We start from the raw sequence: 16,329 nt of genomic DNA, 5'->3' as shown, positions 1-16,329 counted from the left end.
ATCTATCAATTTGTCATGTCATTGACAATAAATATTGAGCTAATTAACAATTTGGATAAAATGAGCAAAATAGAAAATTACAATGGTAAAATGTAAGAGAAAAAAGTCAAAGACAAAATTTGTGAGCGATAAACTATAATTAAGCTTAAAAAATTGTTAGTTCAATGAACTGAAGCACCCTATGCCTTGTTGTAAGGCCTTTTTTTTTTTTTTTTATCAGCATTACAAGGGTTTCTTCACTGGTCAAAACAAAATGAGTCAAATGAAATAGTGAATTGAATATCCCAACCTAACTTAAGTAATAAAGTGGTTAAATGGACTTGTCCAAAAAAATATCTTTGGATTTTTGCTATTTGCACCTCCTAATTTATAAAGTATAAAAATAAATAAAAATTTATTTTTAATCTATCATTATTAATTTTTAAACTTTATTTTTTTTCATCCCATCTTAATTAATTTATTATTCTTTAAACCCTAGCTCATTTATATTATTCATTAAACCCTGATCATTTAATGAGTTAAAATAGACAAATTAAGAAAATAGTGTCTAACTTTTTATTAGTATAATGTAATTTATTTCATTGTTAATGAGTTAAAACTTAAAATAAATAAAAAAGCTATCAATTTTTTTTAAAAATCAACTAAACCAAACGTATGTACTAATATTAGACGCTGGAAATTAATATTGCATTTGTCGGGTACATAATCCAAAATATTCATAATAAGCTACGCGTGTCTGAAATCTAGAACTGATTCACAATCATAATCTCAAACTAATCCACCCACGCTGCTACTGCCTTTTTCGGCTTGTATTAATTTCGCTCCGTAGCTTTCCCTTGAATAAGAAATATATAAAGTGAAAATTCCAACCTTAATTATCCAAATGACCATACATATATAACACCTCACGCACTAAAGCTTGAGGCAGTTATATATAAATTTAGTTGTGAACGGTGTGTCCAACTCCGGGGCTGTGACCCGGTGCGGTGGGTCTAAAATTATCAACGTCACGACCTGGAACCGCCGCGGAGGGTGGCGTTGGTGGAGACACGTCAGCTACATTTGTTGTTGAAATGCCACTATGCATTTGATGTTTGATGGTTTCACCAGACTTGAGATACCTTCCCTCAATGGAGTGGAACCCTTGGCAGAAAATGATCAATGCAAGCAAAACCAAAGACAAGAGGAACTTGTTTTGAGCCATATAATCAAGTAATAATTAACAAGCAGTGTTCAACTATAATTTTCTAAGCAAGCAAGTGGAATCGCCTAGATATTTCAATTGATCCCAATGGAGGCTTTTTATAGAGCTCAACACAAGCTAAGGAATAGTGCACGTGGGGACCTACACGTGTCATCTCCTAAGTAGTGGGCTGTGGGCAGCCTTTGGGCTTTTTTATTTTATTAGTTAGATTCTCAAGAAAAAAAAAAGAAAGAGGAGATGTTCTTTAATAAAAATTATTTATTTTTAAAATACTATTATAAATAGTATAAGTTTTATATCGTAATTTTTAGTTTATATTATACTGATTATGGAAAATAAAGGCACCTTCTGTCTGTCTACATTCTTATAAAAATAAAAATAAAATAAAAGGGGATATAGATTAGAAGCAGAATAGGAAATGAAAGTGTGCAGTTAACTCTATAGAGAAATAAGGGAAGTTAAATAGAAAATAAAATGTAAAAAACATATAGTTACTTAACAAAAAACAACTAATGAAAATAAGAGTAAAAATATTTAATAAAATATGAAACTAAAAGGGGAGATCCCATTGTAATAGTTTAAAATTACATGTTTTTTGAACTAGCACAAATGACTGACCCTGACCTAAAATGTAATGCCAACCTAAAAGTTCATGGCAAGAATTGGGCTGAAGTCATAATAGGTGATCCCATAGTTGCAAAGCGAATTAAATGTACCATGAAACAATCTCGATCAAGATCAAGAGTAAATTGAGAGAATAATACTCTATAAACAGGTCATTGTTACTCTAGTGAAATTTTTATAGACTCTACAATTGTAGTCCCTTTACAGTTACACAAACCATTTACACGTGTGTTTGGACTAGCATCCATTTCTTCCAAAATCATGTCCAAATTAGTTTTGACGTAGAAGCTTCCGTCAGTAGCTTGAAATATTCATGCCCAATATATGCAAGTTTATCCCACTGGAATATTGATCCAAACATGCTATATCACATTATCACTAGCCTCTACTGAGAGAACCACCGCAAATAATACTTTAGAATTCTCGAGCGGAATCAATATCAGACATCATACTTAGACTAGCTAGTTGGCACTTGGCATATTTTTTTTATTGCTTACAAACATGTATATTTTTAATTTAAAATAAGAAATTTATCATATCAATAACTAAATATATTCTCTATTTTCTTCTTCACAAAACTCCACTTTCGAACGTATTTTTATTTCATTACACAAGTGCGCCTGTGGTCTATATTCTATTCGATTATATATATATATATATATATTCATAGAACTTGCCGCTTTGCCTGTCATTGCATGCATCGTGCTAATAAAATGGTGGTTGTTCACTTTTGCACCGCCTAATTTATGGGTCAACATAAATTTACATCACATGACTGGAAAAGGCAATTCTTCATGGGTATTGAAGCCATTTTTGTGACGATTGTTCAAGATTGAGATCATTAATGTATAGGGGACGATAAAAGCTGGAACATTGTACTTCAAGCAATTAATTTAATGTGTTCAGGTATGGTGTTAAGTTGCCAGCTTTGTTATACCTATAATAAAATAATAAAATGTCAAGTTGGTATGCTAGTGGCCTGGTTCACTTCGGTACAAGAAAAAATGAAAATACACAAAAGTTTAAAAAAGGAGTTTCAAGTAATAACTGTTATTAGAATATTGATTAAATAATTAAAATATTTATTATAAAAAGGATAAAAAATTATAAATTACATAATTTATATATTTTATAAAAATTAATTGTTTAATTAATATTCTAAAAATACTATTATGATTTGTTTTTTTATTGATTATAATATTAATATGAAATAGTCTCGTTAATAATAATGATTAATTTTTGTTAAAAATCATAAGCATAATATATTTTTTTAATATAATTTATTTCATATTAAAAGTTTAATCAAAATTTAAATTTTAAATCACTTAATTAACCGAGACAAATTGTTATTAACTGTGTCAGTCTTGGTTTGTTTATGATTTGCCTTTTAAAATTATAAAAAAAATTAACACACCCCTTAGCTGCTTAGCAGCTTTTGTGTGTCTCTCTTAATTATGTGTGAGCTTTTCAGTATTGGAGAAGATATACTCTCTCAACGTGCTCGGAGAAGATGACTCTACCAAAAATATCTGTATAAAAAGTTTCCTTATTGAATAGAGTTACTGTTTTATAAAAAGAAGACAAAATGGAATGTAAATTGATGGGTTTATTATTTAATTTTAAGAATAACTGCATTTTGTCACTCTTAGTCATGGGTTCAATATATAATAAAACTGACTAAGTATATTCTTCCTGATTTAATTAATGAGTTTTTGTGACGGGGTAAATGATTTTTTATGAAGAAAAGAACTATAAAAGGGTATTTGGATATGTCATAAGCAATGGTGATGTATTTTTCATTGTAACTCTTTTTTTAAAAAAAAAATTGATGTATCTTTTTATTCAAATCTATGGAATTACCGGTTAAACTCGTCTTTTTTTCTTTCATTATCTTTTCATTGGCGTTTCAGTTTTCTTATCATTTAAGCTCTTGTAATGATCCCTTCCCCCCAAATTGTTGAAAAGGGTAAATTGACTTTAGAGGAACCTGAAAAGGCAATTGAACCTGAACTTATAATAATGCACTACTCATAATTCAAATACATTATTATACTATTACTTTCCAATTAAATACAGACTCCAATGAGATAACAAACTTTAAAAAAAAATACTTCTTTTTACATCATTGTTTTTATTTAAATTTAAAAGAGGTTAATGTTAATTTTGTATGTAAATTCTCAACTAACTATGAAATTTACATCAGTGTGTCATTTTTGTATCAATATATATTGTGTTTTAATTTTTTTTGTTTTAACCTGCACGAAGATTAATTAACCATTTCTCTCTTCTGAGGACAGTGGATCTCCGTTAGGAATTCACTTAGAGTAAGCTTTCCAACTAGATTGCAACTGAATATTAAGGTGAATATTTTCCAGCGTCATGGTTAAAAGAATTTGTGCTGTGGTTGGTTGCAAGTAGCCTTGGCTGTTAGTGCAACTTCTTTTTACAATCGGCACATGCAATGCAATACTAAAATAGTCTGCCTTAAAGTTGTGGAGGCTAATTCTACTTCGGGAGCACAAGAGAGTTCTTTGGCCCGTTAACCCAACCCAGCAAAAACTGATTGAATTGGATCGAAATGTATAATCTTGTTCATTTCAAATTTTGGTCACAAACTCACAATTATGTCTTATATATACTTGTTTGAGTCAGAAGGTTCCGAACCAACATTAGAGCATTTTCACAATTATGTCTTATAAATGTCTAATCCTTTTCATTTTGAATGTTTAATCCAGTTTATCTGTTGTGCACTGCTGTAATATTCTTCCTTTAGCTTTGGTGTAGTTGGGCTCGTGTTTTTGTCTTTGTTGTTTTAATTTAAGCAATAAAGCTAACAAGTGATGAGATTTTTTTTCTTCTTTCCTTTTTGTGTGATCAATTGTGTTGCAACAAATTTACTTGCTGTCTAAAAGCGCAATAGATCCATGTGATGTAACCGTGTTAATGAAAGAACGGTACCACGTCACCCAAAGTCAGTGATCAAGTAGCAAGCTTAGTCATTTTCAAATGCTGACATATGTTAGAATGTCATTAGTGTCGCTGCCTAATGAACTTTAGACAATTAGATTTTCTCAACTTCTTTTTAGTAAAAAATAGTATCACGTGACGTCAGTAAATATAGCGAACTAGTATGACGATATTGTTAACACCAAAATTAATTAATTTTTATCAGCCAAATAAATAATGTTAAGAAATAATTCTACAAAAATGTTTCTCATCAAGCACAAAGCCTGATTGCCATTGGTATTTGCTTGCTCTACCCATAGAGGAGGCATCAAGATCGATGATGAACTGTTTTAGAGGCTCATCACAGTGGGAAAAAAAAACAAATCATAAGTTAAAAAGTACTTGATGCCCGTGACTAAGAAAAGCTAAATTCCTAAAACAATTAATAGTTGATCACGAAATGGTGACAAAGGAATATACATGTTCACCAAGGAAATTATTAAACACCGGTTTGAACAAAACAATGCTCCTCTCTACTTCAATCAATTAGCGGCAAAGGAATATACATGTTCACCAAGGAAAGGAAAAAAAAATAAACAAAATAAAGACTACAAAGAAACAAGAAGCATTCAATTCATCAACGGTGTTAGTTGATCACGAAGTGGTGACAAAAAAAAGGCATCAGAACACTGAGGTAATGTTCCAGAACCAAAACCAAAACTTTTGAACCCTGAGGCTTTCCTGGGGGGACAAAAGATCAGAAAAGTTGGTATGGTATTTACACCTTTCTCCAGCAGTTAGAATAGAAGAGACTACGACTAATAGTCAGCTTCAAGAAAACTCTCATAAATGGTTCCTTTCAGCGTCTTGTTAACATCGTCCCAGTTCTGAATGTGGTCTGACAACGGTCCTCTATGTATCTTAACGTGACGGCTCGTTAACTCCATCTGTGGCAATCCTAAAAAATCTTGCACATCTTTTAGCTTCTGCATGAAACACAGTCAATGCAATAATGTAATGAAAAGTGAAAACGGGGAAGAAATAAAAGTGAATGCAGGAAGACAGAGTTGGACTTGGTTAAAATGTCTCCAGGGGTGCACATTAGAGAACAAAATGCAGTTATAATGTTTGACTAGAAGAACATCAACAGTTGAGACTGATAAAATGTATAACAAACAATGAAGTTGTTAAAATCTCAACAACTGATTTTTTTTAATCAACACATATATATATAACTATACTTTCTGAAGTGTTACCCTTCACTATAGGAGATCTAAATCCATTAATAAAATTGAAATTTCTTCCTTTGTTATCATATTTTGGGACAACTATTTAGCTAACTCAAATTCAATACCTGTGAATCACATAGCAGTTATTACTAGCAGATTGTGATGGCATTACATCCAAAAGGATTTTTCTTTCTCTTCTTTTTTTTGTTGCAAATTTTGGTAGAAGATTTAGGAATTTATGATGAGGTCCTTACTGTGTGATTTCTCATAAGATCCTCATAGTACACAATCATATGCCGAGTGCTGTAGAAGTATTCTAAAGCCTTAGCAGATCTCATCTCCATATCCTGTAAGTCATCCAGCAATGATGTAGAATTTATGATAGGCTTGTACTTTGAAAGAATCTCAGCCTAAAAGAAACCAAATAGGCAAATATGAGCTTCATTCCATGACCATAACAGAAATCAAAGGAAAGATGGATGGAGATACCTCTTCTGCAGAGTGTACATGAGCCTTGTGTGTTCCATTCAATAGCTTGGCATAACGGTCATATGAATTGGCTAGCATTGATACCATCCTGCGTAGCAAGTTTCTCCGGAAAAGAAATATAATAGAAACACGTCTACGATTGAAATACTCTGCTATTTCCTTATGGTGCTCCATCAATCCCTGCATAATTCAGACGTCTTGGTTCTTTTATTACTTCAAGTCAGATCAAACATCAACAGAAACTAGATGGAAGTAAACAGAGTGTGAGAGGGAGGGGAGAGAGAGCAGGACAGCAAGAAGATGTGAGGTATAATCGTAGCATATGCCAAATTCCACATTTTTAATAGCCACAAGAAAATTCCAGTCCATAAATCTATAACTAAAGGTGATTGCTTTCACATTTACGATTCCTGATCCTGAAGTAACAGTAGAAGTGCATTTTAAACACAAGGTGACTGAAGGTCAAAGAAATAAGTAGAGCAAAAAAAACTATTAAATGCCATCTTTGAATTTTAGCACGTATGATACTCTTAGTAAATATAATATACAACTGAAAAGGAGGATAAATAGGTAGAACTTAGGGAACCCAGAAGATAGTACAATTTCACATGAAGCATCCTACAGTAATAATGACCAGAGATATTTGAATGGCATATTCTCATCTTTTCAAAATATGCGTGGATAGATCACCAGTATGGCTGTATGACTCTCCTTAAAAAGGTATAAAAATATTAATATTTATAAAAAGCAAGTTTGAAAAACAGGCGCGCATGAGTAATATCACTTTAATATTGGATATCAGTAAGAAAATTTGGAGAACAAGATGCTGTAGTCCCCATTCTATTTTGCAAGCAACTTCATTAATACTTTCATAAAGTTGATCAGGTTTATACACCCATATTTAACTAAATTTGACCAAATTTACTAAAAATTACTCATCAGGATTATCTGAGTCCACCGCATCTCTTTCTGGTAAAACTTGCCACTGCTATCAGATGTAACACCACTTGTGCTGTGAACTTCACAGCTCAGATTACATTCATGTGCAACTGTGTAGCTCATTTCTATTCAATGCTCACAACTGGCAGTCAGCAAATGAGTTATCTATAACTTAAATTCTCCACAACAGAAATACATGGAACGGTTATTGGGTGTAAAATTAAAATGCAACTATGCCTACTAAAAGAAATAGCATAAGCCATGTTTTTCTTCTTGAAATTTCTATAACAAAAACATAAAGGTCAAGAGAACTTCAACATACTCTAGGAGTTCAGTTTGCAACTAATGAGTCAGTAAACCATAACATATTTTATGATTAGCATGTGATATTAGAGTATAGATTTGAGGTCAATGGGGAATTACTTATGAAGAGTTTTGTGAAAAATCTAGACAATCCTTCAGGCCAATACATGTTCAACAGCATAAACTAACACAATACTACAGCATAAACCACAATCCCATGACAGATAATTGGGCAAAGTTTGATAGCAGTCTCTTTTGCAAACACACAAAACTTGCCTAAGCCATTGGACAAGCATTAATATTAATGAATGTGTTGGGCTGTTGACAACAGTACACTGCTCAGAAAACTAACAAAAAGTATGTGCACCTGATTAAGCATCCACTTCAAGCCAGTTGCAGCAGAGCACTCATTCTTGGAAGCACTATTGAACCAGTCCAAATTGTAAACTTTATCTAAAGTATGCAAAATTGAAGAAACATTTTGCCTTCTCTCTCTAACAGAAAATATCTCCCCATTGGAGCTTACATTAATGTGGCTATTCAAAAGGGTCTCAAACCACCCACTACCGGATCTCTGATTGGACAATATGGCAAAGAACAGTACAGGATTATGAACGCACTCGTTCCTGGCAACAAACAAGACAATCAATGAGCACCTTATTAAAGTCAACTGATAAAGATTGACAGAAACTTCTCATTACCTGCTAAAGGATGCGGGTTTAGGATAATGTAGTAGGTGAGTATTCATTAGCTTCAATATACTCTGAGAATGGTTGTCAATGACTTTAAAGTCCATAAATGTAGTCCTAGCTTGGGTGCTTATCTGCATTAGACACACAGAGAAGATAAAAACGCCACAAACCATTGAAAATATTACGACTGCCATCCTTAACAACATTGGTGATCTCTTTGGAGGCTTCATAACAAGAATTTCCTGCAACCACATATGAGGAAAAAGTTACTAGAATGTGAATAATGGGATAACTTAAATCACTGCGAAGGGTGTCGAATAGGTAAATTTATGGAGCCTCCCCTCCCCAAATCCCAGAAGAACATAAAAGGGTAAAAGAAGCACAGGAAATTATCAAATTGGTGCTCAATCTAATACCAAATATATGAAAAAATTTAGAAGCATAAAGCATTAATCTCAGTGAGGCATGTACAAACAAAATTCCAGCGAGGCAAGTCCTTAACACAACAGATGCACACATTTGGTTATAATCATCAATAAACATATACAACGAGGAATAATGAGCACCCGAATTCAGATAATAACCCAGAAACGTGCAAAGGAGCTTAAAGTTTTCCTCTTTTTCTTGGGGGGTGCTAAAGTGTTCCTCTTTAAACCCATATCAGTGTCAATAACTCTTTTCAGGAATTCAAACAAATTTTTCTTCGAACCCGCGTGACTATTTCTTCTTCCCCTTGTCCACTCAAGTTAAAGCACCAGAATTTGAGGATAAAGTGCCAACAAAAACTCAAAAATAATTTTTAAAAAAGAGATAGAGAAACCCCCAAATATGGTAGAAAGTTAAAACGTTTCAGCAAAACAGTACATAGAGAAGCAGGTTAGAATAATTGACAAATAAGGGAAGCAAGAGAAGAAGCACATTGTGTAAAAGAGCAAAAATTTTGACAGTAAAAAGGAGCAATAAGGAGGTAGAAAGGAAGTACCTTGTAGAGGAAACACACGTCTTCTACCATTATAGTTCTAGAGAGAGAAAGAGAAGAACAGAAGAAGAAGAAGAAGTGAGAACTGAGAGAAAGGGGTCAGCTTTGGAGCTTGATAGCCTGAGAAAGAAACCCCAGATGGCATTCAAAGCCCTGAAGCCAACCCAACCCAATCCAGACGAACAACACGAGAACAACAAAAACAAGGTTGGTTCCCTTCAGCTCTTCACAGTTCCCTATGCTTATTGTCTGTTTCTTCTTTCTCTCAAAATACTACACTTTTTTTATTAATCTTCTTCCACTTTCTTTTCTTTTACTATTCGTATTATGATGACGAAGACGATGATTATCACTATTAACAAGTTTAAAATTAATAAAACAAATTTGGCGTGTGTATCGGTGGTTTGGTAAGTGAGGCCCACATGCAAGAGCCCATGCGTGTGATAATGTGATGGAGTATGCAGAGGAGGGAGAACAGAAAAGAAAAAAGCACACTAAAATTAGTTATTTATTTTGGCTTTAGTATTGGTTTAGTATTGGATTCTAATTTTGATCCAATCAGTATAGTGTATTTAAAAAGTTAATGATTTTTATTGAGTAAATTTTGATAAGCTCTTAAATGTGATGATTTTCATGTTATTCTTTATAGGGTGTTACGTGAATAAATGCTATTCTTAATTTAAATGTAAAAATATTATAAATATTGGCATGTGCTAGTTTCATGTGAATGGTTTTTCACATAGAATAAAATCTTTAAAAAGCCTTGTATGGAATAAAATCATTCATAAAATTCTGACACACAGAATAAATGTATTTTTTTTTTACGCAGCACACACAGCACGAGTGATCATAAATCAAGTTAGATGAAAAATCAAGTTATTATAATTTTTATTCAGTTGTATATTTTGTTAACAAAATTATATTTTTATTGTGTAATTTTTTTCACCTTTTTACATAATGAAATGGTATTTTCTTATTTATTTTTTATGATTTTTAAATTAATTATAAATGTAAATTACTTTTTTTAAAAGCAATCAAATTAATTGTTGTATAATTATCTTCTAAATATTGAAATTAAAAACTGTCAAAAAAATTGAAATTAAATTAATTAAGAGATATTTTTAATATTAGTTGGAATCTGTTCACACAAAAAATAGTAGTAAGTATTTTTTTAATTAAAATTAAGTTAATTAGATAGAAGTTATCATTTTTAATAGTTTTTTAAACCAGGCTTGGGCCTTATTTAGTAACCTTTGTTGAATTTGGACCTTTTAGCTTGATTGTTGTAGCCTATAAATCTTGTTAATTCTCGACTGACCCAAGTCAAATTTGCTTGATGAAATGCAATTGGGCATGAACTTTAATTTTTTAGCATAATTTGTATTGTATTTATTATATTCTTCCACATTTTAACATCTTTCAATTACTAAAGCTTAACCTCTCATCGTCCCAAATATAGCTCTAAAAAAAAGTTCATTTCCCTCTTCTAACAAATACGCCTATAAAACAATAATATGAATCAAGAAAATTCATACTATGTTTAAATCATCTAGCAAAAATAGGCTTGAGACTATAATAGACGTACTTCAGATTTGGACGTATCTCAATCTTATGACCTAAGACGATAAAGCCCAATTTAGTAGGCCCAAAAAGAACCAGTGTTAAGCCTAAGGTGATTATTATGTTTTGGTTTTGTTTATTACAAATAGAGAATTATAGTGATGACTCATAGCTTCTAGAAGCTGGTTGTTGGTTTGATATAAGATTGTGGTATTCGGTTGAGCAATGGGCCCATGGCTCATGAGACTGCTATTTAGCTTTGTATTTGCTACATGAATGAGAATGAGGGTGCTGAATTAAGTCCAATTCATTCTTCTCTGTTACTTCTTTGATGGTTTTGCTGTCCTCCAACTCAAAAAATTTATCTCGAAGATCCAAAACCAGGACACCATACATCCTACACCAGTTGTAGCATAAAAATTAAGAAAACCAGCATATTGAAATTTCATCAAGTTACAAACCAAATGTGACTCATAGCCAAAAAGCTAGACACTAGAGCGTAAAGCAAATGTTCCATTCCCTATAGCAGCCCTTTCTTGTTCCCACAAGCAGCAAATTTAAAGAGAATGAAGGGAATATCAGTTTCCAACATATATAAATGTGATTGACACAGCAGTAATTAAGTTAAAAAATTTACAAACGTGAAATTAGAATTATGGAACTTTTTTTCTTCTTCCTAAAAGTAAGTTAAAACTGATTTAAAAATAATTTCATCCTCATTTTATTTAAGCAAGCTTTATTTTCAAATTTAACTTCAAACAAATCTTAGTTATTACTTACTACTACTTGCCACCGAAGTTATGGTTAATTTTCTCTTGCCGTGCAACATTAACTTGTACAATTCATCAATTTTTTTAATTTTTTTTTTACTGTTCTATAAGCGGATTTGAAACAGTTACTACGTTTTTGGTGAGGTTCAATTGTCGTCTATTTAATAATACTCGTAATTAGTTAAATTGCTTAAAAACTTGGAATGGTTGCTTCAATAGTCAATCAGGACAATACATTAGAGGGGGATTTAACCTCTGAGGATATAGCTACTGAAGAGAATTTGCATAATCTGCAAAAGTGAACCAGAAGTTATTAAAGAGTAGAGTTACGCGAGAAAAACTAGCTAAGGTATAATGCATGACAACCCAACTCACAAGATGGGAAGTAAACGCCATAATGCATGACAACCCATGGTTGAAGCTCTTCATAGATTTGCTTAATAGTTCCTGTACGATTATAATGCAAATGTAAATTTATTTATTTTTTTTAGCAAAAGAGGTGACAAGCAGAAGCCTCAAAGTGGCGAACGGAATCCCAACGAGATTGAAACCCCCACCTGCTACTAAAACTCTGTAGCACACCAAAGGAAATACCATTAACTCAAAAAGAAGGAAGAGATTACAGAACATGCGGGGATAGAACTATAAGTCAACTGATTTATTCACCAAACCGTTGAGTCTAATAAAGTTTGAAATGCTACTCAATAATTAATTAAGTTGTGTGTCATTAACTAACATACACTCCAGTCTGAGAGGAAGCATTAAAGAAAATAATCATACCAAATAATTCCTTGGTTGTTAATTGATTAATTCTTATTTTGTTTGTCAATCTGAATTCTAAGCATTAGGTTAGGATCGCGTGTTCTATAATGAAATGGAATTTCTATAAAAAAATGTGATTTGTGATAATGATAAAATATACAACGATTCCACCATATCCGATTTCTTGTGAAGTAGGGGCCAACCGCCAATTAAGCAACAGCTAGCTGTGAATGACCGTAGTGGATAGCGTGTAATATATATATATATATATATACACACAGACCCGGTCTATCTAGAGACTCGGGATGCTTATCGGTTTTTTCTGCATGGATAAACTTTTAAACCCCACATCAATGACTTTCATTTATCATTAGTCTGACGACGTTTAATTTATTGTAATTTGTAGAGTCTTGTTCTTTCAATGAGTATATGCCAGTACAAATTTTACTACAACTTTTCTTAGTACTTTGTAGAAGGATTTTAAATTGAAAATTTTGATAAATACATCTGATATCTTGATGAAAACATTCAAAACTTATCATATTGTAATAATGTTTAGAGAAATTCTTTGATACGTAAGAAAATTTAAGGGCTTTAGTACTGTTATTGCAGGGATGCTCTCTTTGTACCTTGGTGTCTCCATACTTATTTAATTACTGGCCCAAAAAAATAAATGTTTCTAAAATCTTGTTTTTATGTGGAGCAATGATGATATTTGTACACTCCAAAATTGGATGGGATGAATTGGAGTAGTGAAAACAAAAATGGAAAGAAAAGAGAAAATTAAGAGAAAAGGTAGAAAAATAATAGTAAATCTGATAAGTAATGTAAGAAAAAAAATGAATTAAGAGTGGAACACAAGAAAAAATGAATAGATGATAAGCATTTTCCTATTAATTAACGTGAACACCATAACAACTTTTAAGAATTATTCTATTATCATTTAGCATGTCAGTCTTTTCTTATTCTTGTTTAACACATATAACTTATATTACAAGAACAACCTCTGGCCCAATTATTGAAATTCAAACTGACAGACGGAGATGCAGAAAAGAAATTAAAAAATAAAGTAAAACATATATAATTTTGAAGTTCTTTAATTGCCACAAGCTATCTCATGGTTTGCGTGAAATATATATATATATAGTACCCATAGTTTTGCTTGCAGCAAGGTGCCTCAAAACTTCTTCATCCATACCTACACGCTTGTTACTAATCATTGAGTTGATTTTATTTTTCAAACAACCATGGAAAATCCATCTTCTCCCGAAGCTCCGGCTCCAAAATATGAGAATCTGATTACGGTTCTCAGCATTGATGGTGGTGGTATCCGAGGAATCATTCCCGGCGTTATTCTTGATTACCTTGAGTCTCAACTTCAGGTTAATAATATATATACTACATTGAAGCAAAAAAAATTGCACTGAGCACACACGTCACGTGTTTAATTCTAAAATAGATCTTAATAATGCATGCTTTTGAATTAATGTGTATGTAGGAGTTAGACGGTGAGGATGCAAGGCTTGCAGATTATTTTGATGTAATTGCTGGGACAAGTACAGGGGGACTCGTTGCTTCCATGTTAGCAGCTCCAAATCCAAAGGCCAACAATCGCCCTTTATTTGCTGCCAATGAAATAGTGCCATTTTACCTCGAAAACTCTCCACAAATCTTCCCCCAGAAAAGGTATTACTAATATAGTAATATCACATATATATGATTACAATGCTTCATATATATATATATATATATATATAGAGAGAGAGAGAGAGAGAGAGAGAGAGAGAGAGAGACTTAACAGATATGCGTGTCTATAAGACTTTTGACTGGCTTCACGTAACTGCAGGGGGGGAATATTCGCTCCGTTGGTAAACATAGGGAAAGCTTTGACAGGACCTAAGTACGACGGGAAGCATTTCCATGAGTTGATAAGAAACAAGTTAGGGGGCACAAAGTTGCACCAAACCTTGACGAACGTTGTTATTCCAACTTTTGACGTCAAGATACTTCAACCTACCATCTTTTCCTCGTATCAGGTCATTGTTAGTTAGATCTTTTAATTACTAGTATATATATTGTTAACTTTTTTCTTGAAATTGTTGTGAATCTTGAAAATTTGAAACATGCATCTTGTGCAGATGGCGAAGGAGCCAACGTTAGATGTACTACTGTCAGATATTTGCATAGCCACTTCGGCCGCTCCAACATTTTTGCCGGCTCATTATTTTACAAAACAAGATGAACAAGGAAAAGTGATAAAAGAATTCAACCTTATTGATGGCAGTGTGGCTGCTAATAATCCGGTGAGATTCTTGACACAAAGCAAAAGGTAGCAATATATAATTGTCAAGCATATTTTTTTTAATATTAAGACTTAATTTGGTTCTTCTTATATATATGTGCAGACTTTATGTGCAATTAGAGAAGTGACAAAGCAACTGATAAGGAAGGGAAATGGGGGAATTAGTATCAACCCTTTGGAGTATAGTCGTTTTCTTGTTCTCTCAATAGGGACTGGATCAAACAAGAGTGAGCACAAATACAACGCTAAGATGGTGTCAAAATGGGGAATTTTAACCTGGTTATTCAACTCTGGATCAACTCCCATTTTGGATTGTTTTAGCGAAGCAAGCTTTGATATGGTTGACTACCACAACTGTGTGGTTTTTAGTGCGCTTCAATCTGAAGACAACTACCTCCGCATTCAAGTAAGTTACCTTTTATTATTATTACTATCTGGGTGAAGTTCTCTAATAATTGATTTTTCTTTAAAACTCATTCCATCAGGACAATACATTAAAGGGGGATTTAGCATCTGTGGATGTAGCTACTAAAGAGAATTTGGATAATCTGGTCAAAGTGGGCCAGCAGTTACTGAAGAATACAGTTACGCGGGTGAATCTAGATACGGGTCTCTATGAACCAGTTCCAGATAAAGGCACCAATGTGGAAGCACTCAAAAGGTTCATTTTATTTATTCTCTATTTAAGTTAATATATTTTGTAGCAGTAACCAAGACAAAATAAGCTTCAGCACCTTTAATAAAATTGATGCTTGCAGGTTTGCAAAATTACTTTCGGAGGCAAGAAAGGGGAGAAAGTCCAACTCACAATGACAAGAAGATGGGAAGTAAATGATCGCCAGCTGAATGAAGAAAATAATTGTTGCCGATATTCAAACTTAAATTCTATTGATAGTATAAACATTATTTCCATTGTTGCCTAATTATAAATTGTCATGCTTTAATATAAGTTGTCATATATGGTAATTAGTTTATTATTTTTTATAATAACTATTTAAAAGTTATCCCAATTTTTTTTAATTAGTTAATGGTGTAAAAAAATTACATATTTGAGAATTATACTCTAAAGTAAAAGCAAAATTTATTATTTAATGTTAAACTAGTTGTACGACATGTGTAATTTGCCGTTATAAAATTCTTTGATTGGTGTCTGATGGAATTTTCCAACGGAAGAGATCATATTATAAATTATTGAGTAGAATAATAAACTTAATGTAATACTTAAATTATAATTATTTTAGCAGATGGACTGGTATTTAGTTTTGATTTACGTTATCTTAGTATGCTTAAATCAATAATGAATCTCCAAAGAAAACAATATTATGATTAGATAGTATGGATAGTAAACAATAATATAATATTTATTGAATACATTTTATATTTTTAGCATAAATAGTTCCGACAATTAGGGCAGTGCTCTTGGCTCCGCGTGAAATTCATGAACTGCACCTCAAGCAAACAAATATATAACGAAAGAATATGTATAATTATCAATTGGAGCACGGAAGACAGCATAAACTATGTTACAGA

At 32.4% G+C, this 16,329-nt stretch overlaps 3 protein-coding genes across 3 annotated transcripts; 1 reads left to right on the top strand and 2 right to left on the bottom strand.

The window, feature by feature from the left end:
- Positions 1 to 940: 940 nt before the first annotated feature.
- On the bottom strand, positions 941 to 1,204 carry LOC112998403 (precursor of CEP3). Its single transcript, XM_026124509.1, has one exon. The coding sequence runs from the start codon at positions 1,202 to 1,204 to the stop codon at positions 941 to 943; it is 264 nt and encodes an 87-aa protein (XP_025980294.1).
- Positions 1,205 to 5,190: 3,986 nt separating this feature from the next.
- On the bottom strand, positions 5,191 to 9,810 carry LOC100797055 (uncharacterized). Its single transcript, XM_003537281.5, has 6 exons — positions 9,409 to 9,810; positions 8,436 to 8,668; positions 8,102 to 8,360; positions 6,493 to 6,672; positions 6,258 to 6,413; positions 5,191 to 5,760 (listed from the first exon to the last, which is right to left on the bottom strand). Exons 1-6 carry the CDS (start codon positions 9,436 to 9,438, stop codon positions 5,593 to 5,595), a joined length of 1,026 nt encoding a protein of 341 aa, XP_003537329.1. The 5' UTR covers positions 9,439 to 9,810; the 3' UTR covers positions 5,191 to 5,592.
- Positions 9,811 to 13,661: 3,851 nt separating this feature from the next.
- On the top strand, positions 13,662 to 15,765 carry LOC100812523 (patatin-like protein 3). Its single transcript, XM_003538767.5, has 7 exons — positions 13,662 to 13,879; positions 13,996 to 14,183; positions 14,344 to 14,533; positions 14,636 to 14,800; positions 14,903 to 15,205; positions 15,285 to 15,460; positions 15,558 to 15,765. The coding sequence occupies exons 1-7, from the start codon at positions 13,745 to 13,747 to the stop codon at positions 15,610 to 15,612; spliced, it is 1,212 nt and encodes a 403-aa protein (XP_003538815.1). The 5' UTR covers positions 13,662 to 13,744; the 3' UTR covers positions 15,613 to 15,765.
- Positions 15,766 to 16,329: the final 564 nt, after the last annotated feature.

This window comes from Glycine max, chromosome 11 (assembly GCF_000004515.6).
Source record: "Glycine max cultivar Williams 82 chromosome 11, Glycine_max_v4.0, whole genome shotgun sequence".
NCBI lineage: Eukaryota > Viridiplantae > Streptophyta > Magnoliopsida > Fabales > Fabaceae > Glycine > Glycine max.
This window is presented reverse-complemented; position numbering and strand designations above follow the sequence as displayed.